Source organism: Paramormyrops kingsleyae, chromosome 19, assembly GCF_048594095.1.
Source record: "Paramormyrops kingsleyae isolate MSU_618 chromosome 19, PKINGS_0.4, whole genome shotgun sequence".
Taxonomy (NCBI): domain Eukaryota; kingdom Metazoa; phylum Chordata; class Actinopteri; order Osteoglossiformes; family Mormyridae; genus Paramormyrops; species Paramormyrops kingsleyae.
In genome coordinates this window covers 16477146-16501418 of record NC_132815.1, presented here as the reverse complement: position 1 = coordinate 16501418, position 24273 = coordinate 16477146, and the positions used below count along the sequence as shown (strand labels likewise).

At 41.7% G+C, this 24273-nt stretch overlaps 1 protein-coding gene across 5 annotated transcripts in view; it reads left to right on the top strand.

Annotated features, from left to right (window-relative positions):
* The window catches only part of LOC111837852 (1-phosphatidylinositol 4,5-bisphosphate phosphodiesterase beta-1-like), a 118799-nt gene that overhangs the window by 38875 nt on the left and 55651 nt on the right, over window positions 1-24273 (top strand). For 4 of the 5 annotated variants that reach the window (XM_023800265.2, XM_072702801.1, XM_072702802.1 and 1 more), the window contains 3 exons: window positions 471-539; window positions 23186-23326; window positions 23931-24010. In XM_023800265.2, coding sequence (XP_023656033.1) covers window positions 471-539; window positions 23186-23326; window positions 23931-24010 — 290 coding nt within the window. Of the gene's footprint in view, window positions 1-470; window positions 540-6425; window positions 6558-23185; window positions 23327-23930; window positions 24011-24273 lie in introns of those variants that run through there. The other variant, XM_023800282.2, reaches the window with a different exon arrangement.

Below are 24273 nucleotides of genomic sequence, written 5' to 3'. Positions count from 1 at the left end.
AGGTCTTGGTCAGTGTGGGGTCCAAACTGGGTGTGTGATAGACCAGTTTTAACTGATCAGATTGCAGCATGCTGCTGGTGGGAAGTGTGGGAGGGGGGATGAACAACCTGTCCCAGGGAGTGGATCCTTTCACTGGCTGGATTGAATGTATCGGCGTGCCATAATATTCTATGCAATTTTTGTGGAGCTTTAGAGGTACTGAATACTTTATTATTATAATTTTATATAGATAATATTGGAGAAGGAGATTACTTTCATATATAATTTTTTTTCAGTTAGACCGTTATTTCAAGATTGAAGATTCATGACGTTTTATTGGCTCAGTACAAGGAAGAACTAACAGCACATATAGAAGCTGGTCATGATTCACTGGAAGGTCTGGGTCTGCTGTATGTGCATGAAATGAGTCACTGCCTTTCGTGGGTCTTTTTAAGATGGTGTCTCATTCTTCTGTTATTTTGCTGTTACAGGAAACTGAACTTTTGGATATTTCATATATCAAGGATGCAAGAACGGGGAAGTGGAGTCGGACGCCAAAGGTATGACTGTGCTGTTCCTCCTTCGCTGGCTGCGGATCCGGGTTCGACTTTTGCATATGAACTATTGCGAGTGTGGGTGTGATAGACGCCGAGGTCATTTCGTTGCAAATCTCATTTTTGTGGGAAAGACCGCAAGGCAATCTGTCAAACAGGCATTCAGCTTACAGAGGTTTATGAGGTATATCTCACCCCTGGGGTCTATTTTGTGATGAATCTATGTCACAACTCAGCTAACAGTCAAACCTGAATGTCTGTAAACAGCTTGAAGGAGTACATCACTCACATTAAACTCGCACCAGACTTCTCCATTATAATTAACTGTCAGCAAATTCCCCTCCCCGTAGAAATTATTACAGCCATTGGTGGAAAAACAGAAATGCGATTTGATGTAAGAAATCTGATTTGAAGATCTTGGTGGGGCCTGCCTTTACGTCTGGCAGCTGCTTGCCTTTTACTTAACAGGCTGCTTCATCATATTGCATGGGGCAGTTAGGCTTCAGAACCGGGCAGTATTTGTTTTGGTCCAACGTGCCTGTTTTCAGCTTACAGCTAAACCTCAAGGGTTCCCTTCTCCTGCTTTCAATACCAAATACTGTATAAAAGGGATGTTTAACAACCAGGGGTGGATTAGGCCCCTCAAGCCCCAAGAGGGCTACTTGAGCTATTTTTTGAGTCAAAAGAGACACAAGAAAGAATGAAAAATGTGACGTCAATAATCCGCTAAGTTTTTTATTATAGTAAAGCTTGCCACTGTAGGGGCTTGGTGTCCTGGCAGATAGATTGGCCAGATTTAATAAGTTTCATAAGTTTAAGCATTCCGTTTTCCCGGGACAGGGGCCCCTGATTTTGTGGGTGCCCTAGGCTGTAGCCTAGGATAGCCTATGCATTAATCCATCCCTGTTAGCGCCAATGGTGGCTAACATGCCAGCCACATGCCAGACTGGAGATATTTGAATGATGCTTATTCATTGGTGCATTTTTCAGCCTCCCGTCGTCTTTTGGTGTTCGGACATACTTCCATTATGCTTGATGATTTAGGACAAACAAGACCACGTGAATTTTCACAAAGAGAACCACGTCACAGTTACACTGCTGTTTCCACCTCACTCTGCACCAAAGGTGCACATATAGGACACTTCTATGAGCAAAACATTTTGTTTAACTATATGTGACATTACTTGAATATGAACATATTGTGGCGCTGGTCAGACCTGAGCTATATGTGGTATCATTTGAATATGGTTTGGAAGATGCTGTTTTTGTTTGCATACACAGTTTTAGATTGTAAGAAAAACCTTCAAGGTAATCCATTTTCTCCTGTCATGCTAAACTATTATTTATAACCGTTGTTTGGTTAAAGCCTTGTATTTGTAATGTACTGTGATGTCTGTCTATTTCATTTCAGAATTTTTAAGATTCCTCTATATTTCTCACATCCTTGCTGAGGCCCCATCTTTGTTGGCTGCCTTTTCATTTGCCTGATGAGAAACCAGGGTCCTCGCCATCGACGGCACAGTCCCGTTAGTGTAATGGCAGGCAGCGCTTTTAGCCTTTTATCTTTGCAACTATGAGGAGCCCAAGTTCAGTCCTCTTAAAGGAGGCACAGTTCAGCACATAGGATAAGTGTGGCTAAACACTTTCTGTGAGTACCATAGTCGCAGTAGTCCATTATCTTTGTGGCATTTTGTCTGCTCTGTGATTGCTAATGCTTAGGAATGACATTTTCTGAAGTCCTCTAATTTAAAAAAAAATCTGCAATAAATTCAATTGTTGAACCATATTCTAATAAATGATGGCATTTTGAAGGATAAAAGCCTGCTAATGAGAGGCTGATCACTCGCACTGATATGTATACAGGATATTGCAGAGCATTAGAGCTTGCGGGGCACGTATTGTCTTTCCTGCCGAGTCGCATTTACACAATTCAGTCATTCTTCATTGCTCCCCATAACCATGACAGGAGTCGTCAGCAAATGAAGCTAATTTTGTTGTCTTAAGTAAAATTGCATTAAACAAGCATATTGATGTTTAGTCTGGTGTGTTAATCGTGACTGGTTTTAGCTGGTTTAATGCTATAGCTACCTATTTTAGCACGATCCCCACTGAACTCACTGCACAGTGATCCATAGGAGATTGTATTAAAAAGGAAGAGTCTCCCCCCGGAAGTAAATATAACGGTATAAACATGTTGTTTTATTGTTGCACATGATTGACAGAACACAGTTCCCTCTTCACTCACATAAATCATGCACATGCCATATAAGCTGGGAAATTTTTTCCATATGAAATAAATAAGATGAAGTACTTCCAGATGAAATAACTGAGATTTTTTTGGAAATTAAAAAAGTCAATCTCCTTTCTAGGTGCCCGTAATGTGATTCTTATGGATGTGTGTGAAACTGTCTCACAGTGAACAGAAAAAAGCAGAGACTGGACAATGGGATGTGTGCACATGCACAGATGCAGGACAACTGAGGAAAGGGATAGAACCCCATGCTATTAAAACGTGTTCCTATTTTAACAGTGCCACATGAGTTTGAAGCCTGGGTGATATTGTGATTTTTTTTAATCATCATTCAACGTCTTTGTTTGCTTAAAAACATTGTATTTGGTGAACTCCCTGTATATTTCTTCTTCATGACAGGAGAAACAGCTGGGTGGGTCACAAAGCATATCATCCAGGCTGCGCAAGATCTCCATGACCATTAGCTTAAACTGAGCGTATGCTACTTCTCCTTCTGCTCAATTGCTCACTGCCACCTCGGGATATAAAGAAGGTCCTTGTGATTTCTGCACCAAACAGAACAGGAAAAGGTCTTCGCCGGTTGACTTGCTTTAGTGTGTGGTAGGCCCAAAAACTCACCCTCTCTGAGAGGATTTTTCAGGCCCAAACCAGAACCTTTGCCAAAACCAACAACACCAGAATTTCATCAGTCAGCATACACAATTGCCACTTTCACATATGTATTTTGAAAGGATTCTGGGCTCCGACTGGAAAAGAGCGCTATGTCTCTTCCTGTTTGTAATCGACCTTTTTATTAGACAAAAAGGGGCCAGATCGAGTGCCAGAAAGCCGTGCTTGAGTGCCACCGTCCCGTCCCTTTTGTCTTCCTGTCACCGCGTCACCATTTGAACAACAAACGCCTGCTGGATTCAAAAGGGATCCTGTAGTTAAGGTCGATTGCAAGCGCTAATGCGCGTGTTATGTCCTTAAAAGGACGTCGCCTTTGCGGCCTGTGCACATCGGGAATGGGCCGGCTTCTGCTTTTATGGTCGTCTCCCAGCTTTGCAGCCATGTTTGTTTTTTAAAGCTTAAGAAAACAAATTAGCGGGCAGTCATATGGTCAAATTTGGCTGATGAAAGTATTTATACTGACAAGCCGAATAAGACTGGTTCCCTCTTATTCCCCTATGATTTTTTCTTTGATCTTGAACATTTTTAGCATTTCTGAAATGAAGGAAACAACTGATGAGCTAGATTAAATGATGGGTTTTTACAGTAGCAGTAGACTGAGCAGACTTATCAACAGAAGGCAGACTTATACTGTCAAGAAGTGTCTCCAGAAGTTAAGATTTCAGTCCGTATAGGAGGATGCAGACTGACAGGGCTCTGCATGATTGACATCCTGTCTTGTGGCCTGGAGCCGACCTTCTGGATTCAGGTTTGGGTCAGTGGTGGAAGGTGATGATGAGGAAGGAAAATGCACATCCAAGGTGGCAGAAAGCCAGCTCCGCTGCACATGAGAAGGAAATGGCTGACAAGCAATTTTTTTCAAGATATCAAATGATGGCAAGGTGCCCTGCAGTACCTGCCTGATTTACAGATAACGCTGTAAAGTCTTGTGTAAATTCAGTTCAGCACCACTGAGAAATTAAATAAACCTTTATTTTGTCTTTGCACAAGAATATTGAAATGTGGTAGCTGTCACTAACTCCATCTTGCTCTCCTTTTTAAAACACACAGTTACAGAGGTGAGAGTGAAACTTGGGGATGGAGTGCAGAGTTGTTCAATTATCCTGGTTTAGGCTTGCTGAACGGCCCAACAACAATGTGGTCACTCTGGCAAGCTTAGGATTTGAACCGGCAACCTTCCAATTACAGGGAGAGATGCCTAACTCACAGTGTACACCAGGCATCACAGCCCTATGCATCTAAAATAGCTGTTTGCATGTCAGTGCCACAACCAGCAAAGATTCTCATACTGTCATACAGCCACTCCCACCATGGAAACCTTTCGTCACTCCTGGTGTCACCACAGATCCAAAACAAAACATCCTGGCAGCTGTTCATTAATCTGAGGGTGGTGACTGACGATTGATTCGACGATTCTTAGTCAGGTGGTACGTTACGTGAGTAGTACTGTCGCCTTATGTCTCCAGGGTTCGAATCCCACCTGTACTCTGTGTATTTGGAGTTCCTTATATTGTGAGGGTCTCCTTCCACAGTCCAAGGACGTGCAATTGGCTAATTGATTGCCCATAGCAGGGATGTTGCTATGACTGTTTTAGCCTCCCCACCCCTATATAAATGTACACTAATTAGTTTTTATTGTGTATCCTCATTCATTATTAAAATTAAATTAAAATCAGACCCCCTAGTAAATCTCTAGTGACACTTCCGGCCCAGAGTATATGTGCCAAAATGACGTGGCATCTGATCCAGAGTGTACCCCAGCCATGTGCCCTGTCCTGCCTGGGATAGGCTCCAGGCACCCATGTGACCCTGACTTGGATAAGTGGTTATAAATGAAATATATTATGGATTTCCATGAAATATCAGTAGATTGTAGTCATGGTACAGACTTATTTTTTTAATTGATGTTTATGCACTGTTGGTTATAGTGCACAATTATATATCGCAGGGTTGCCAACTCGCACACATCTGGCGTGATACGCTTTCAGACTCTCACGCAAAAAAAGTTACAGCAAATGTATATCACTCCATTATAAACCTAAGTTAGCTACATGAAAAGCGCTGGGGCAGTTTGAAAACCCAGCAGACTATTTACAATGTAATAAAACTGTTACATACATGTAAATGCATGTGCATGTGTGTGCAGACTTGTCTCGAACTAAAAATCTCACGCCAGCCAGCTGAACAAAGTCGGCAACTCTGATATAGTAATAAATATATCATTTCAGCCAGTCTGGTTATTACTGAGTGTTTAAAGAATGCACTTGCAGTGAATTAGTAGGTAAATTTATATAACTTTGTACAGGTAAGACAGTGGTTTCATTCTGAGCAGTTAAATATACATTACAGTGGTAAATGGTGTGTTGAGATAATGTTACACCAGGCCACCAATAACTCAAGAGTCTAAAATCTCTAAATGATCTTTATGGCCATAACACAGTGAGCACTTTTTAACAGTCTGCCAGAATATGACTCCGAATGGGCAGCAGAATCTGCTTGATTCCAGATTGTCATGCATGCAGTGCTGCTATTAAGGGTGCACATACAGTATCTGTCTGTAACAGACAGGAGAGTAACTGCGACATTCACCAGGGAATTTATAAGGAAATTCTCTCGTACCGGCCTTGCTCAGGAAGACCCGCAGGGGGGCAACTGTAGATTTTTTATCAGCAGAGTGGATGGGCAAAGGCGCCTTCCTGCAAACGCAATGCATGGGTTTCGGCTCTGATCTACAAGCAGTTATAACAGTCACTCTGCGCGCGGAAGCAGCAGCGCATGTTTGTCGAGCAGTGCCGGCCCCGCCCCCGCACGCGGCACATCTCCAGCGCGTTCCCAGCTGCTGTGCGGAAACAGATGATCGTCGCACCCGCGTCTCCCCCGATCTATCATCTGCGCCGTCCGTCAAAACGCCGGGACAGCATGGCGTCGCCGAGATTCCGACACAGGTCACGTGACCGCAGGCGCGCGCGAGGATTTCGGTCCGCACGGTGACGGTTAATATAAGCCGTCGTCGTGCATAAGCACGTTATTCATTCTTTATTTACTTTTTTATTAACAAAAAGAACGGAAACAATATAATATGAGACGTCACTTTCTGAGTGTAGGTAAGAGTCAAAACCGGTATGACAGGGAGGCAGACGGATACAAAACAGTAGGTGACGGTGTAGCGAAGTACACGAAGCACACTGCGGGGTGTATATTAGGGGTACAGTAGGTGTTATAGAGTTTAACATTAAAGAGTTTAAACTCATCATTCAGATATGATGTGAGTTTTTTTATATTGTTCTGGCAATGGTCAGCGTTAATATGAAGGGTTTGAGATGTTCCTCTGTAATGTGGAAATCTCAAAAAGCGCAACAACTTTCATATGTACTTTAGAAGCTGTGCCGCTCTTTATACGTCAGAGAAAAATTAACAGCCTTTCATTTTGCATCATTAAGTTTCTGCAGATCTGGACTTAAATTTTGGTCTGTCAGAACTTTGTTTGACTAATTAATTTTCAGTGTTGCAATGACTAGAAAAGTATTACATGTACTTCTTTCTGGAACCAAGTATTTGTTTTCTATGCATGTATGTGTTTAATGTTTTAGGATTTCAGGTGTGTGCATGTGATTGTGTCTATCCATACATATGTGTACGTGTTTGTGTGCACACGTATAGATGAGTTTTGCCTTTGCCTGGCCACTTTTGGATATATTTCTAATCATTGAGGTGACACTGTAAGGACAAATTGGTGAGCCAGTGAAAAGAGGGGGGGTTGTTCTGAGCCTGACTGCACCGTGCCATTGTTGCGAGAGGGTAGACTGGCTGGCATAGGATCTCCTGGCAGATGGAGGTGGTGTGCTAAGACAGCAGGAGCAGGACATTTATGCACAGCATCGACAAGAAGAGCATCTGACTTCAGAGCAGACTGCTGAGCTAAGCAAAGGCGTGTAGCAAACGGGGGGTACTCAACAAATGCCCCGCCACATGCCTGTCTCTTCTGGATTTTTTTTCCAAGTATAGTTTTTAAATCTTCCAAATGTTTGCTGTTACGGTGCGCTTGGGCACAGACCAGGGAATCAGACGCAGGAGTCAAAAGTCGGGTAAATGGGGTTTTATTTTGGGAAAACACCAAAACGCAGGGCAGAAACACATGAAGAAACGTCAATGACCGGACAGGGGTAAGACAGACGCGGAAGCTTTAAATACACAATCGTTTAACTATAGACACAGCTGAGAACACTGGGATTCCACACGAGATAACAAGGGGGCGTGGCACACAGGAGGATCGGACGAGCAGGTCATGACAGTTTGCCACATTGCATCCAGACTTCATACTGCCAATCTATTTATGGGGGAAAATGTCAATTTTCAGTAATGCTTGAAAAATAGTTCTGCATTACACATGGGTTATAGTTGTATTGAATAAAATTCTGAGTGACCCCTGAGCCCTAACTCATGCTGACATTAATGGCCATATATATCAGCCTATTGATAAAATGCAGCTGACCTCTTGTTCATTTGAATTATGGCAGAAGACTGATTTTATCGGTTTGGGACACCCTCCACACTTCTGTTTGTCAGCTATGGGTCCCCTGGCTGTTGAAGTGAATTTGGCAGTTAAACGCAACCAAATCAAGTAATTTTAAAGGGACTCTGTATTTTATAGTGACTGTTATTGTCCATGTAATGGTTGATATTTTACCCACAAACATCAGGGTGGAGCCTGACTTCTGTTTCAAGCCTTTTCTATAGTATGTTTGTGTTTTTCTTTTCTTGTAGTACATCAGTCGACTGTGAATTAAAACAAGAATGATTGCTTCAAAAATCATATTATTTTTCTTCATTAACAGGCAATTTCCAGTATTTCCAAAGGAAATCATAGCTCAACTATATTTAATGAGCCAGTCCTTCTTCAGACTTTTCTGAAGAGTGGGTAGCTTTGTCGCCTCACAGCTTCAGGGTTGTGGCTTCAAATTCTGCCCCCACTCTGTAGGTGTGGAGTTCGCATGCTCTTCCTGTGTTGTATGAGTTTCCTCTGGGTACTCCAGTTTCTTCCCACTGTCCAAACACATGTGGTTAGGATAATTGGAGTCTCTAATTGTCATTAGTGTGAATGTACCATGCAATGAACTGGCATCCCATCCAGGGTGTCCTCTGTCTGGTGCCTTATGTTTCCTCAGATAGGCTTTCCTTGTACTTTATAAGAGGTACTTTTTAAGAGCTCTGTACTTCATAAGAGGTTGAAAGATAGATGGATGGAAAAGTATTCCAGGAAGTCCAAGGTGTTTTTTGTCTTTCTTCTTTCATATTTTAGTAATTACTTGAAAGAAGATGGTGCTTTTTCCTCTCCACTTTCTGGTCCTCTGTTTCTCTTGAGTCCTTGAAGCGATAGAAAGTAGTCGGGGTCATGGCAGTGCCTGGGGGAATTGCATGATTGACACACCAGGAAACAAAGCATGAAAATAACTCATCCTCTTGCTTAGGAAAAATAAATATGCTTAATTCCAACTACAGTAAACACAGGTCATGAGATTACTGATTTTCTGTGTATTTCCCCTGTTATGTTTGTGCAACATGCAATTATGTTTCATTATTTTTCCATCTGTTCATGTATTGTTTCGGGGGGGGGGGGGTGGAGTCTGGTACTGAATTGTTTACTGACTCGACCGTCTGACTGTTCAGCTGTATTTAGTGTGCATGGGCAGACGTCTGGAGAAGCACTTCCTTCGTCCATCTCTTCATTTCGAGCTGGTCCTGCTGATGCCTTTTTTGTAGCACCACACCTGTAAAGGAAGCCTTGTTTGCTTCCGTTTTTTAAAATGATGCTGTTCGGGCTTGAACTCTGGCTACTCGATGATCTTTGATGTTTCTCGCTGCTGTTGGACCAGTCTGAGAAGTGGCAGGGGGGTGCCCCGTAAACTGACTCGCTGGTCCTCCATAAATGATTAAAATTCGCCTCAGACGCAGTTGTCGTCGGCTCTCTCAGGGGCAGTCTCGTTAAGCCCCCGGCTCTTGGCAGCTGACCAGCTAGCAGCTGTGCTCCACATGCTGCCGCTGGCAGGACGCTGAGTTGGGCGTCGACCAAGCCTCACTGGGATCACAACACGCAGCACTGAAGCTTTGGACCTCGTCCAGGAAAACTCTGCACTGCCTCGCAGGAATAGAATTCGAACAACAGGGCCATCTCTACGAGGGGCTTGCAGTTTATGCTAGGGCAAAAGGGGTACTTTTACCCACAATGCCCTTTGTGAAACCCTGCCCTCTATCTTGATTGAATTTACAGACGCTCCTCTACTTATGAACTTTCAACTTACGAACTTTCAGACATATGAACGAAGAGGACTATAAGTCCAAATTTTGTTCATTGGACTCCCGTTTCCTGTCCGCAACATCAAAAAAAATTTCTTCCCGCCAATTCCGGACAGTACGACTCCTGGCCGCTACTCCCACCATGCAGCAGTGTAGCGTGCGTACTCCCAGCATCCTAGTTCTTTGTACTTGCGTATACCCTTAAAATGATGTTGAATAACAACTTACGAACATTTCAAGTCACGAACGGCCGTTCGGAACATATCTCATTCGTAAAGAGGAGCGTCTGTACTCATTTTAATTAAGGTAAATAATGTTGTCAGTTTTGGCCATTGACATTTTAAGTTGCATTTTCAGATTGTTGATGTTGTAGAACTGATAACAATAATATTAGAATATAAGTATAATTGTAAAATAATAGCATTAGATGTATTTTTGCTACAAACGTACCCTATCAGTCTGCCAAGAAGTCAAAACCTGTCAATTCTCATAAATAACTTACAGCAGTTATTAAATGATCACCATCAGAGATGCTCCAGAAAACTAGCCGTTGCTGGTCTTTTGTTGGAAAAACATTTATTTTACTTATGAAGAACAGCTAGAATATAGTTTCAGATAGATTTGAGTTGAATTGAATGGAAGTAAATAAGGGATGTGCAGTAATATTATCTTTTAAATGTGTACTTGCAGAATGTTCTTTGTAGTATGTATCTATGAAAAATTCTTTCCTTTACTCATTCAGGAATCCCTGGAAGGTGGACCGAAGCTGAACTAGTAGAATGTGTAACCGCGTGTTGAGCGGCTAAGCTGTAGCGCTGTCCGCAGCCTTCTGCCTCCTCCTAAGGCTCGCTGCGTCATTAAGTTTCACTTAAGGCAGTCTTTTCCCATATGACTGATCTTTAAGGTGGCAACTAGCTGTTTCCAGCACCAGGTTGACAGATCAGCAGTAACTAATAATGCAGGAACAAGGGAAACACAGCCAAACGGTTTACTTTTCAATGAATGCGATCATGTGTTTATAAATACGATGGTGTTATTAAACCTGGTTATGTTTCATGCACAGTCATTCAGTGTCTCTGCTCATATTATTGGCCATTTGGTCCCCATCTTTGTGTCATTTGTCCTAGTGTGTGTGGGGGGGGGTGCTCAACCCAGCATACACAGTCATACACTATAGACAATTTAGAAGTGCTAAATAGCCTGACTGCAAGTCTGTGTACTGCAGGAAATAACTGGAATACATAGGGGAATCCCAAACAACACAGAGATTTGAACCCCCAGCCATGGAGGTATTAGGCAACAGTGCTACCCACTGGACTGTTCAGCAGCCAAACAGTAAAGCGTTTAACTCGTTAGTTAGCTATTAGCACTTTGCTGTCCTGAGATATTGGGTTCTTTATTCCATAGCAGCTTCAGCTAGCTCCAAGACCCTAACAAACTAGAGATGTAGGTGAGTTACCTACCTGCTAAACAGTATCCAAGTATTATAAGCATAGGCAGAATATTTTCGAACTATATGTTTAAAGGGAGTAGAGGTTTTGAGTTAAACTATGATATGTAGATTTCAGTGAATGACAAAAAGGTCAGACAGTAACAAGATGTGTTTAACCTGATTTTCAGGCAAAATGGTCTGCTAACACAGCAACATGTCTGGAGAAATGGTCCTCCTTTCATTTGCTGAAGGATCACTTTCAGTCATTAATTCAGTCCTTTACCATGCATTAAATGGATTGGTTTGATATAACATTATGGAATAGGTGTGAAAGCATCTTAATTAAGTCTTTTTGCCATCAAAATCCTGCTAACGAATATGAGAATCTGCCCCAGTGTAGATCAGGAGCTCGTAAATCTGAAGGCTCCAGCGAATATCGGGTGCGTCACAGCGCTATCGATTAGCTTCGGAGATGTTGCTGAGGTGGGAGGCCTGCCCACCCCCGGGTTGAGGGCCGGCTGGCTGTCTTCCCTGGGATGCTGATATGGGCCGTGTCATGGAGCCTCAGATCGACGGTGTGAAAAGTGCTGAGCTGGGAGTCAATTACTTAACTCCTGGGCTTCAAGTCCCTCAGCTACAACTTTCGCTTTTACTTCATTTTAAACAAAGTGGTGCGAGTTCTCTTGATTTATGATTTGTTTAATCACCATAAAGGCAAGCTTTTATAATATTTCAACAGCAGTACCACGAGATTCTTCGAATTTGTCTTTATGAAAATCAAGCTTAGGCCTAAGTCTTCCTTTGTTCCTGGGCAGTCTATAAAAGATTTGTCAACAATATTTAGTATACGTTGCATTTCCTTACCGGATGCTTCTGTCCAGAATAATGTACAGGTGAGGACAGGTTTGGGTCAGAGAGCTGGATCAGTAGGCATCCATGGTGCAGTTTGGTTTAAGGGCCTTGTTCAGTGCTAACATGATACAAATACTCTTCTGGCCACAGGATGTGAACTGGTGACTTCAGATGCGGACACAGACCTCTGACCATATGAAGCCATACACCAAAACTGTATAGCTTTGTAAAGCTCTTGCTCTTTTGCTAACTTGCACTTGTTAGTGGTCACATATTGGAAGCTCAGCCTCATGGCACTTGTACCTGAGTTGGTTCCTAGAGGGTTGTATATTTGTGGTGTTCTCTCTTTTTTCTTGTATGGACAATTTTGGACAATTGGATCTGTTAAATAAATAAATGTCAATGTAATGTAATGATCCATAAATGTAATGGTCCATAAGCAGCCATTGTGAGGTTCATTTAAGCTGTGAGACGCTGGGAGCGGGACAGGGCTGGAGGTCTGTTGGCGAATTATGACCAGCCTTAAGCCTACAGGCAACCCGGTTAATGAAACCCAGCCGGCACTTGTTAGCTTAAATAGCTTGTTATTGTTATTTAGTGGGTCAACTGGAAGGAGAAGGGGATGGTGGAGAGGGAGATGAGTTCTTTGTGTGCCAGTGTGGTTTTTTTTTATTATCTGTGTCTGTTTCACAGGTTTTAATTTTTAGTTTTTTGCTTTACTTAAAGTGCCCTCGTTCCTTTTGTTGTTTCATAAATCAAGTTGTTTAATTTCTGCTACCTTGGCCTTTGCTGGTGCTCTGCACTGTGGTATGCCGTGGAGCAATAAAATAATCCAGTATTTCCATCTACTCTGAACATGATAGTAGACATGCTGCAAAGTTTGTGTTGCATTTTTTCTACCCTGCCATTTTCTTCCAAAGGAGCATGACTGCCATTTATCCTGAAATCTACAATCAGCAAAAGGGTGGCTATTGCTGTTGCTGTTTGCTTCCATTTTGATGCTGCTGGTACATAGATGTTAATCTGTTTAGCTGTGGTGGTCTGGTTTTCTGCAGTGTTGTATGGGTTCTTTGTCTTCCATCTTTGTTTTGGATGCTCTTGAGTAAAACTAAACCTGGTCACATGACAAGGTATAGTGGATTTATGATGTGAGCATTACATGCAAAAGATGGTGGGTTCTAACCAACACCATAAGAGCTTCAAGGCATTTGCTGAAAGTGACAAAGCGTTGTGAATTTTATTTCCATGTTTAGGTTGAGCATTATGTGGATCTGCTGCCATGGATCATGACACACCTAAAGAGTCACTGTCATACTTTCTAAGAGGAAACGTCTGACTTCAGAGAGAGAACCACAGGCTGTTTCCAGCTGAAATCACATTTGATGCTAAGGTGCTCCTGGCTTTATGTCTGAAGAGATTTTCACGTGTCAAGCAGAGACTTGATACGGCATCCAAGAAATCCTCCGTAAACAGAAGCACATGTGTATTGGGCAAAACTATGCCACACAAACACAACCAGTGGGCTGTCACCTGTCTCCGGTATGACCGGCCCTAATTCATGTCACCCTGCTGTCTTTGAAAGAGATTATGTTCACTAAGGTGACAGTAATGCTTTTAATGCCTTTAAAAATTAAAGCAGGGGCACAGTGTTGTGGCATGGCTTTTTTTTAACAGCAATTAGCATGGTATTTTAATTGCAGCAGCTGTTAAATGGAAAGCCAGAGCACCTGCAAATAAACAGGCAAACGTCACGGCCACCTGCAGCTTGAGGTTAAAACAACAACATTAATGTGTATGAAATATATGGTATGTTGTGCAGATATTTTAGTGTAGCTTTGTATGATGACAGGGGGCTAACAGACATCAAACAGTCCCACTGGTTATACAAAATGGATTTTTAAATTTGATTTCGATGTGAAAAGGCCATTAAGTAGCGATACAGGCTGGTGGTGAGCTGTAGTTCATAATACATCAGAATCTTTCTGAAGTGATTTTAGATCACTCAGCTTGCTGACAACATAAACTTCAGTCCTTCCTCAGATGCATTTCCTAAACAATGAAAAGCAGCGCTTGGTATGCTAACGGGAAATCGATGCTTCACGGAAGACATACTGTGCCACAGCTGATAGGTGTCTGATGATTTAGGGGACAGTTGAGTTTTCAAGCGAAACCGGGTTTCTTCTCCTGTTCCTATAATGGGCCTTTTCAGTGTCACAAAGGCTTGGATTAAAATTCAATGGATTCTTTTTTTTCTTTTTCTTTTTTACTTAGATGATGCATTTTACTTTCAAATATTAATGGTCTTCAGACATGGCGGCTAATGGCAAAGCTTGACGGTGCATGAAGTTTGAACTTTAGAAAATGCTGTGTGGACTTCGCGGTGCTCCGGTGGAGGTTGGTTCAGTTGGTAATCTGCGATTTAAATTTAGATCTTGATCTTTTGAGCATTGGGAAAGCAGGGATCTGAGAGATGAACCTGTGGATAGCTTGCTGCATCCACAGGTTATTCCAGAAAGATCTACCAGAGTGAATAGGCACTGGATGGATATTGCTGCCCAGATAATGAGGAATATTTTTTTGATTGGAGGTCATTAAATGTCTTAAAGTGAGCCATTTTCTTGGGTAATATTTAGCAAGATTATTTCACTCATCAAAACCAGACCACCTGCTGTGTGCCTTTTAATCAGAGGATCTTACTGATAAGGTGTTAAGTTTTTGATTGCCGAGTTTAACGAGCGATTGTTAAGCCTGTCAGCTCCAGTCGACCCCCCACAGCATGAAACCGTACTGTTCAACACCTGACCAATGAGAAGCATGACCTTTTTAAATTCCATATAAGTGTCTGCAGTGTGTAATTGATTTCAGTTAGCTTTAATTTTTTTATAGTGTTGTCACTGAGTAAACGGCACAAACCATGGGCCACCTGGTGCGGCTCACCGTATTCGGAATCACGGGCCTTTTCTCAAAATGTTAAACCCTCCACATACTGTGCCATACTGTGTCTGCCATAATCTGCCATTGATTTATGCTGTCTGGATGTGAGTTTTCTTTTAAGTAATTAATAGTTTAGTTACTGCAGTGTTTAAAGCGGCAGGTGAAGCAGTTTGCAGAACCCAATCTGCACATCATTACTAGAGAAACAATGTTAAAATCTTATTTTTAAAATGGTTATTCATTTGTAAATTTAGTTAGGTAATAATTATGTCTTCATATACGTATACATATTTTCATAAGTTCTGGGCACAAGTTGGCTACCTTGCTCTTACTGTACTCTCCAAAGCAGCCCTATAGGGGTTAGGTTGGGGGAATTTAAATATGGCTGCAACAAATGCAAATACACCAAATTTAATATGTCAGTTCAGAGTAAACCAAAGTATACCAAATATCATATCACTGGATAGCAGCAATTTGAAAATGAAAATATAAATAAAAATTTCAGACATGGGATATTTTGGTAATATTTCCAGTTAGCAGAATCATAAACACCAATTCATGCTAAATAAGGCAAGCACTGTAGTTTGCTGTTACTGTAGGCAGTGTGGTTTACCGTAAAATGGCCGAATGAACAGATCAGACAATGCCAGAAAATATATGAATACGGTGTACGCAATGCAAGGTATAAATCAGGCAGGTGGTCTGGATCGGGTAGAAGAGATTTCGTGTGACAGTGCCATTTGTCGAGTCTGACAGGTGGCCGATTAGATTTCCATGCACAGGTGAGATTCTTCCAGTAACAAGCAAATGTACATGATAACCATCAATTTTCATAGCGTGGTATACTGTGAAATGGGTATAGCACTGTTACCCTAGCAGTGTGTAGCTCAGCGAGCTAGGATGCCATTCATGGGATTGGAAGGTCGTTGGTTAAAATCCCCGGGTCAGCAGAGCGATTTCACCCTTGGGCCCCTGAACACAGGCTGTGCAATGTGACAATAATTATCGCAATATAACTTTCCCTGATGACAAATGTTTGATATAATTTAAGACCCAACGTGTTGCCAGTGACACATTTTGTATCACGATGAAATTAGGTCACTTTCTCTGTGATTGCTTGTCAGAACCAGCAAGGAAACACAAGCGCAGACTGCCGTAAAAACACAAATGGGAGATTGAACAAATAAGGGAATGCAGTAGGACAGGCGGGCAGATGAAAATCTACACAGTCAAAACAGCAGGGCAACTCACTGGGAGAGCAGCTATGTCCAAAACAACCAGTAAGGGTAATCCAGCGGAATTCAAAACTAAAGTCTACAGTAAAATTCAGTTCATGAGAAATCCACCCAGTAATAATCTGCAGGATTTATGAAAAGGAGCATTCCAAGGTACCTGTACTTGTCTTGTGCAAGTGGCAAATAAAGCATCATGAGCATCTAATAAAAGATTATTTTATTCATTTATGGTCAGAAGCTGCTCCGTCAACACATGAAACCTTGACTGGCTGTCATCCTGCAGGCTGTACCTAACAACCTCTGAGTGCCTCCAAACACCAGAGGAACCACAAACAGGCTCTATGTTGAAGGCCCTGGTCACTTCTGTTTCTCCCGGCTGACCAGGGATTTCCAGGTCAGGCTCCTTGGTTGTGGCTCTTGGCTTCATGGCAGTGTTGTGGCCTAATAGACTGGAGGATTGACTGTATCTCCACATGGTGGTTGAATTGTCCCATCTGCTCTGCTTTCTCATTTGTTTTCCTAACTTTAGCTTGGGCTTTGAACAGCTGCTACCATGTGTGATGAGAGAGGACTGCTGTGAAACTCCCCGCCATGATTTTTGTTTTAGTCTCGCAGTGGCAAAATATGAAACAATATTTACTGAACCCACAGAATAAACGGAGGTCTCTTCAGAATGCAGTCTAGCTCTGTTCATAAATCAGTGTCACCTTTGAGTCAGGGCTAAAAATCAAGTTCAAATCTGATGACACGGGCTTGTCTCCGGCTCTGACTGGAGCTTCTCTCATAAACAATTCATCTCATTCAAGTTTTAAAAAGTTGAGGCTTTCATAAATAAGAGAGGTTTTATTCAGCTTGCTATTTAACCATTCAGCCTCTCCTGAATGTATTTTTACAAATGCAATGCAAACAACTAAATTTTAGAACTGCAAATGGGTCCTTTTTGATAGCTGCGGTTTGAAGATCCAGGCCCACCCACTCAACACGTTCAAGGTCCTTTCTTGTCATCAAATGATAAATGACTGTAGTTTGAGGTGTTGCCTGCCAATCAAGGAGGAGACAATGTCAAACTCATGAATGTCACTGAATCTCCAAAACAGTCCTGGCAGCCATGTGCATTGATGTATCTTTTCCTCATTCAAAAAGTGTGATAGAGAGATGTCTGGCCACATTTTTTCGTTGAATTAATACTAAGTGTACAAGTTAGACAAAGGAAAAGTAAATTCTAATAAATCTATTACTATCGCTTTTATGGGACATAATCATATAAAAGTGGCCCCTGCAGCTGCAGTGAAGCTTGGCCCTCCATGGAAAATAATTGCCCTAGCCTGCAGTGGAGGGTTGAGTAGCAACCTTGAGCTGCTCCAAAATAGTGACCACAGGGCAGACACATCGTTGACTGAAATCATTTTTCCACATAAGTGCTTATGGGTCTCTTAATAGACAGCCCCACGGAAACATCCATCTTTACGAATGCTCTGAGGTTTGCAAAACGTGAGCATTGGTCATCCTGTCCGAGAGCCCGATGGTTTTAAATCAATGTCTGTTGTGCCCTTAATTTGAATGGTGGGAGCACTGTTGTTGATGCATTTGATATTTATGAGGTAAAAGACATGCGGCAGCATTTAGCTACCTAGTTATGGGTCGGAGTATTAAGCGGAGTTCTTGACCGTAGATGCTATCTTCACCGGATGCCCGTCATTTTAATACCGGCTGTAAACTGCTGGTCGATGATATGGGAAATGAAAGGCAGGCCTGCAAACATTTAACTGGAACAAAAATGCCAATTACACCATGTTTCGCTTTCCAAATTACAGGCAGGAATTCCAGTGTGTTTCTTTTTTAGTCTGTGTTTGGGTTTAACTGAGGAAGTCCCCAAGTCCCTTAAGTGGTACAGGTACGAAGAATCCGCAACTGTCAGAAGAACAACCTGGGGGTATCAGTCACTATACAGTAGATATCTGAAAGTGAGACCTGACAGTATTTCTTGAAGCTCTTTAGGGCTGCTGCCATGGCCTAGCAGCACCTGAATCAAGCTGCAAAAATAGAGTGCAATGTTCATGTGTCTAGAGCTGGGTACAGGCAAGGCAAAGCTCCCCAATCACTGACCGGTTTCTGCAGGACCTAAGTGCCTTGTATGCTATTGGCAGTGGCCAGTTGGACACATGCCAGCCTACGTTAAATTCCTCTGAATACAGGGCTTTGCATGCTTTGTTTCTGGTTGTAGTGATTTTAGCTAAGAGAGACCTACAAAACAGGCCATCCAGGAGTGATCTGTGCACATGGCCGGAGGTAAGTTTGGAGCCAACAGAGGAGCGAAAATGGCAATGAGCCCGTCCAGAGTGACGATGCTGGCTTGGCTTTGCTAAGCAAACACGCATGGGTTAGGCTAATTGACTGCATGTTGCCAGAAATCAGGATTGATAAGGATTATTTTGTACTCCCTGTCTAGGTCGTTTTGAACATCATTACAGTGCTTCCCCTACCATTATATTAGGGGTTGCCCCCCCGCACCCTCCAACAACACCTCCCGCCCCTCCTTGAAGGTCGTTAATTTTATTTCATTTTATTTTCTATATAGCGCCAAATCACAACAGAAGTCATTTAAGGTTACCTTTCCTATAGAACAGGTCTATACATTGTCCTTTTATTAAACAAACTAAATAGCCTTATGTTATTTATCTTATTTACACAACAGCTTGTCATTTTTGTGTCTATACGGTCGCACGTTTACAATTCTCCTCTGCTCTCTGTATTGCGCATGGTGGAGTTCTGCCCCGATGCGCTCACAGACATGTGCGCACACACACAGAGAGCACGCCTCGGAAAATATGTCGCTTCAACCACCTAAAAAGCAGACAAAAAAATACTGCAGTGACAAACGCTGCACACTTTGTGGATAATTGTCATAAAAAGAAATGTTCTGATGTTTAGTTTAGTTGTTATATTGACTGCTGTCATTAAAAGAAACACATGAGCACCATGAATCCTGTCGTTGTCCGTCTGCCCCCCCCCCCCCCCCACCCCACCCCCCAAAGCTGGCTGTAAACCTAGGGGAAACACTGCATTAGATTCTTAAGCGATGTGGTGGGCAATAATCACAGAAACATGATTGTATTGCTGTCTTTATCAGATTAGGCATATTACAGTGGACTCTTAGTTGTCTTTGAAAAGCCAAACTTTGGTTTTGGTATAAATTAGAATAATCTATTAGCGTTTTATTAGGTTTTTAGGGTTTTTTTAGGGTGTAACATTTAAGCTGTAAGATGATTTTGCTTAAATCTGTTTGCAGAATTTCTATATTGTTTATATTGGTGCATATACACCAATGAATGAAAACATTATGACCATCCCCATGTAAAGCGAATAATATTGACTAACTGGTAAAAATGGTGCGTGTCAAGGTCTGGGATATATTAAATGGTACTTTCGGTAGTTGATTTGTTGAATGTAGACAAAATGGGCAAGGATAACGATCTGAGTGACTGATGTTGCCAAATCATTATGGTCAGATGACTGTGTCAGAGCATCTCCGAAACCAGCAAGGCTTGTGATGAGCTCACAGTCAGTCATGGTGAGTGTCTACTGAGAGTGGTCTGAGGAGGGAAAAACCATGAACCGCCAACAGGGTGTTGGACGATCTGGACTCCTTGATACGGGCTGTAATGTTTGGTACAAACCAATAGCCCTTCTGTTGGCTTGTACCACACGGGGTAGTCCTCATTCACATCTCACGGATGGATGAAAATTATGATTTATATTATGTTTGTGGGAGCTTAAATAGTTTGACCACGGTGATGCATTATTCCTTTCACTGGCTGGTGAGAAGAATCATTTTAAAATGTCACAATATCGGATTTCAGCATCTTATCCATTTTTTATTTAGATGCTTTTATCCAAAGTGATGCATAATTGCAAAACCATCGTCAGCCAGTCCCTGGAGCAATTGGCATTTAAAGGATTTTGATTAAGGGCCCAATGGTGAAATCACTCTGATAATATGGGGATTTGAACCAGTGACCTTCTGATCACTGGCACAGTCCTATCCAACAGAGCCATATACCATACCCTTGACTCCTTCAATCTTTGAGCTTGTGGCATGGATTAAGTTTTTTGAGGTGAGTAGACTTAGCTTTATTTGTTTAATTTTTTTTAGTTATTTTTTGCTAACATAACATAAAAATATCCTGCATGAAAGTGAATTATTATTCTGCCTGTTTATATTGGACCCTCAACACCACAAATTGGAGAAACATTAGCAAATCGAAGGCCAGGTTTTAGTCCAGCATAATATGCATTCAGAATCTACTTTCAGTTCACTATGTTTTCAAGATTAAAAATATTTAAACTTGCATGGTTTCAGAGAGAGATGAAACTAAGTTCATGCTAAATATATTATAAAGACTGAATCCCATGAAAAAATGCTATAAATATTTATGTTTTGTTCTGCGTAGCGTGTCATGTTTTTTGACAGAGACCTGATTGGCTCTCCTGATGTCTTTCTGGTGACATACAGTGGAGAACACAGTATACCAATAACTGGAAGTTAGTCTGAGTGTCGTCTCAACCACAATCACAGGTATACAGCTGCAGAAAGAATGAAGAGACCACTTTATATTTTTACACAAATCTGCATTTTAAAATCCTGGTTCAATAGGTCTGCCGGCAGAAGGCTACGCTGAACAGCAGGTTGCTTCCAGGTTCAAAACTACTAACAGAGCAGTGCACAAGAAGCCAGCCGGGTAAATTCTAATGCCAGAGATGACCATTAACTTATCCGACAGTTTCTTATGAATCCTCTGAAGACATCAAGTGACCTTCAAAAGGAATGGGAAACATTAAGTGCAGGTGTGAAGTGCACTGCTAGGACAGTTCATATCAGGCTCCTAGAAGCAGGACTGAAGTCCAATGAAACAAGGAAAAAGCTCTTTGTTAATGAGAAACAGAAAAGAACCAGGCTGCAGTTTTCAAAAAAAAAATATTATTCACAGACACACAGCCAGAAATTGACAAATGAGTCAAACAAAAAATTGTCCTGTGGTCTCTTAATTTTTTCTATGGGTGTATATGTGTAGTTTGAGGTGGTGTATTGCTCTGCCTGTAATCAGAAGGTCACCAGTTCAAATCCCAGGGTCAGCAGAGTGATTTTACTGTCTTTTCTCCAGAGCAAGACCCTTAGCCCCCAATTGCTCCCGAGACTGAGCCTGCTCTCTCGGGAAATGTATGTCACTTTGGATAAAGACACCTGCTAAATAGATAAAAAAGTAAAGTATCCAGAAGTAAAGGGGATTTTGTGCTGTATTTTGGTTAAGCTTAATTAAATGCCAAATTAAGGGTGTCATTTAGATTTCATTGAATATTGCTGGGTTATGAAAGACGCTGTATGTTAATAAAGATTAAAATGACTCATCCCGATGCCTTAAGTAATGCCCATGTTTCCTCTGACTGTCAGGGTTTTACAAAGAAGGCAAGTGATAAAACAATCAGATGGCTGTGAAATAGGAGTAGGGCTTTTGTTTAGCCTAATTGTGAGTTCAATTACAGAAGGAGCTTAAATATGGAACACAAAGTCCTTTATAAATATCACAATCTATTTCTATTCTCTGTGCTTAACAGTTTTACACATCTTACAAGGTCAGGAGTTTTAGATGAAAACAATTTTCTTTATAAAGGAAATGTTCACCCAGACCCGAAGTGTTCCTGCAGAGATTTCAGAGATCGGCATTTCACACAAGTGTCTCTTGGAAATTGTCATCTTCTCACCTCTCAGGGTTTGTAGTATTCTGTGGGTCTTCCATTCTGCACAAAACACATTAGGGAACAGTGCAGTTAGTCTGGGAAAAGTCGGATGTAGCACAGTTGAAAATGTGTTAAGACTGGACAAAAATGCCAAGTGAAAAGTACAGAGTCGTGGCAATTAAGTAATGTCTTTATAAATGTTGTATGTTCCCCAAACAACAAGTTCCTGTCTTTTTTGTTGAATGAAGTATTGCTTATTTCCAACAGAAAATGAGTGTCATTAATGAGTTGCTGAATTTAACTCTGGGATAAACAGTAATTTATATTTAATGTCTATCTGCCTGTCTTTAACTAACATTGTCTCACTTCCTATTTTACTGTATCTTTAAACTGCCTTAATTGACAGATTTAAAGCCCAGTAACACAGAATGAATTTCCTTTTATAAGCAGAGTACAAGGCACGAGAGGTCATGTTTTACTTTGTAAAATCACTACGAACGGTAGCTGTAGTCTGCTTTGAATACATTGCTACGTATTTTCCTTCTTCAGAAAATAAATGGCCAGTATATTAATAACACCCAATTTCTGCCATTTCTGGCTAATGTTACAAGTGTGTCATTTTAAATGAATTTTCACAATACCGTTAATGACAAATGCCCTTCACAATCATCGTTTTTGCCCCTCCTCTGGGCTGTTTCCACACACCATTAACCATCGAAATGGAGTCCGGAAACAGCTGACAGTTTTACAGAGTGAGAGTCTCTTTCGTTTGCACAGTGGGTCATTAGGTAGGTGTGTCTCCAGTGTTACTTAGGCTATGATGTGACATTTAAACTAATGCACACATTGCTAAACTTGTTTAAGCCAATCAGCATCCTGGACCAGGAGTTTCATTCATAAATAGACTAGTTTGATAGCGCTGTTCTGTTGCCACCAGCCTCTGCTGAATAAGACCAGGGCTCACAACAACTCAGCAGCAGCTGATCATGGAGGCCTTCTCTTCGTTCAAAACACAGCACCTCTATAAGAGGATTCAAGCAATCACAGTTTTAAACTCAATTAAACTGATAATCAATACAGGATTACTCTTAAACGTAAGAAACGGCAGCAGGCTGTGTAACTGTTTAGGATTTGGATTTGCAGTCTGATGGGTCAGGTCTTAAAGCTGACCAGGAAAAGTGGTGAGTGGATGGATGGATGGATGGATGGTTTCTAGCAATAGGCTGACGCATTGTGATTCTGTGTGTAGGATGCCAAGGTGCGGGAACTGCTGGACATGGGGAATGTGGTCGGGCGGATAGAAAGCAAAATGCTGACGGTGGTGTGCGGCCCAGACATGGTGAACATCACCTACATGAACTTCATGGCCTTCCAGGAGGAGGTCGCCAAGGTAACGCCTGTTCAACCATTAATCGTGGTGTTATCCTGCAGTTTCTTTATTCTTTTCTTTCAATCTTTTTGTTTTCTTTTTTTTAACATTGAGTTTTCATTTACTGCAATGGGGAGTAACCAAAAATCAAACGTGATACTGAATTTGAGTGATGATATTGCAGATTGATTTCCTTGGTATGTCTGTGGTATGTTTAAACATGCTTATTGTGTTAATTACTGTAACACTATAACACTAAAGTTATAGTGTTTTTTTAAGTGGGAAAGGATCACATTGAAGTCACTGATGTCAGTGAATCAATATTATTGCACATTAGAATTGCTCATTTATTGTTGTATTGGGATATTTAAGATAATTGATATTTATGTTATTAATGATAGTCTGCACATCACGTTGGTGACTCTGTATTTTTGATTTTGCCAGTTTCAATGTTAAGACTGTAGTTTTGTAAAGTGCATGTCAGACTTAAGCGTACTTTAGGACAGACACATCAAGCAGAATAAAAAATGAGATGCTTCCCAGACTTCAGATAGCCGGCCGCCATTGTCTGTGACTTTCCTAGTGGACCAGGCGTATTTTTCTGTCCCCTGTGCCTTTAATCCAGGAGTGGGCAGATGAGCTGTTTGATCTGGCGTCCAACCTGCTAGCCCAGAACATGCCCAGGGAGTCGTGCCTGGAGAAAGTGTAAGCAGCCGTGACGCCGGTGTGACCGCTTCCGCTCCGCGGCTCCCCACATCACACTGACAGCCATGGCTGCTTTTATTTTTTACCTTTTCATACTACCGGCCAGCAACAGGGAAAAGGGCAGATGTGCTCACAGCTTCCTCGGTAATTCAGTCTGTCCGCTGAGATAGAATCTATCCAGGGGTTTAAGCAGTGCTGAGTCAGGCTGGATTTGCAGGGTGTAGGTTAAGGGCTATTTTGGGGCCCTGTGGTGTCTGGAGGAT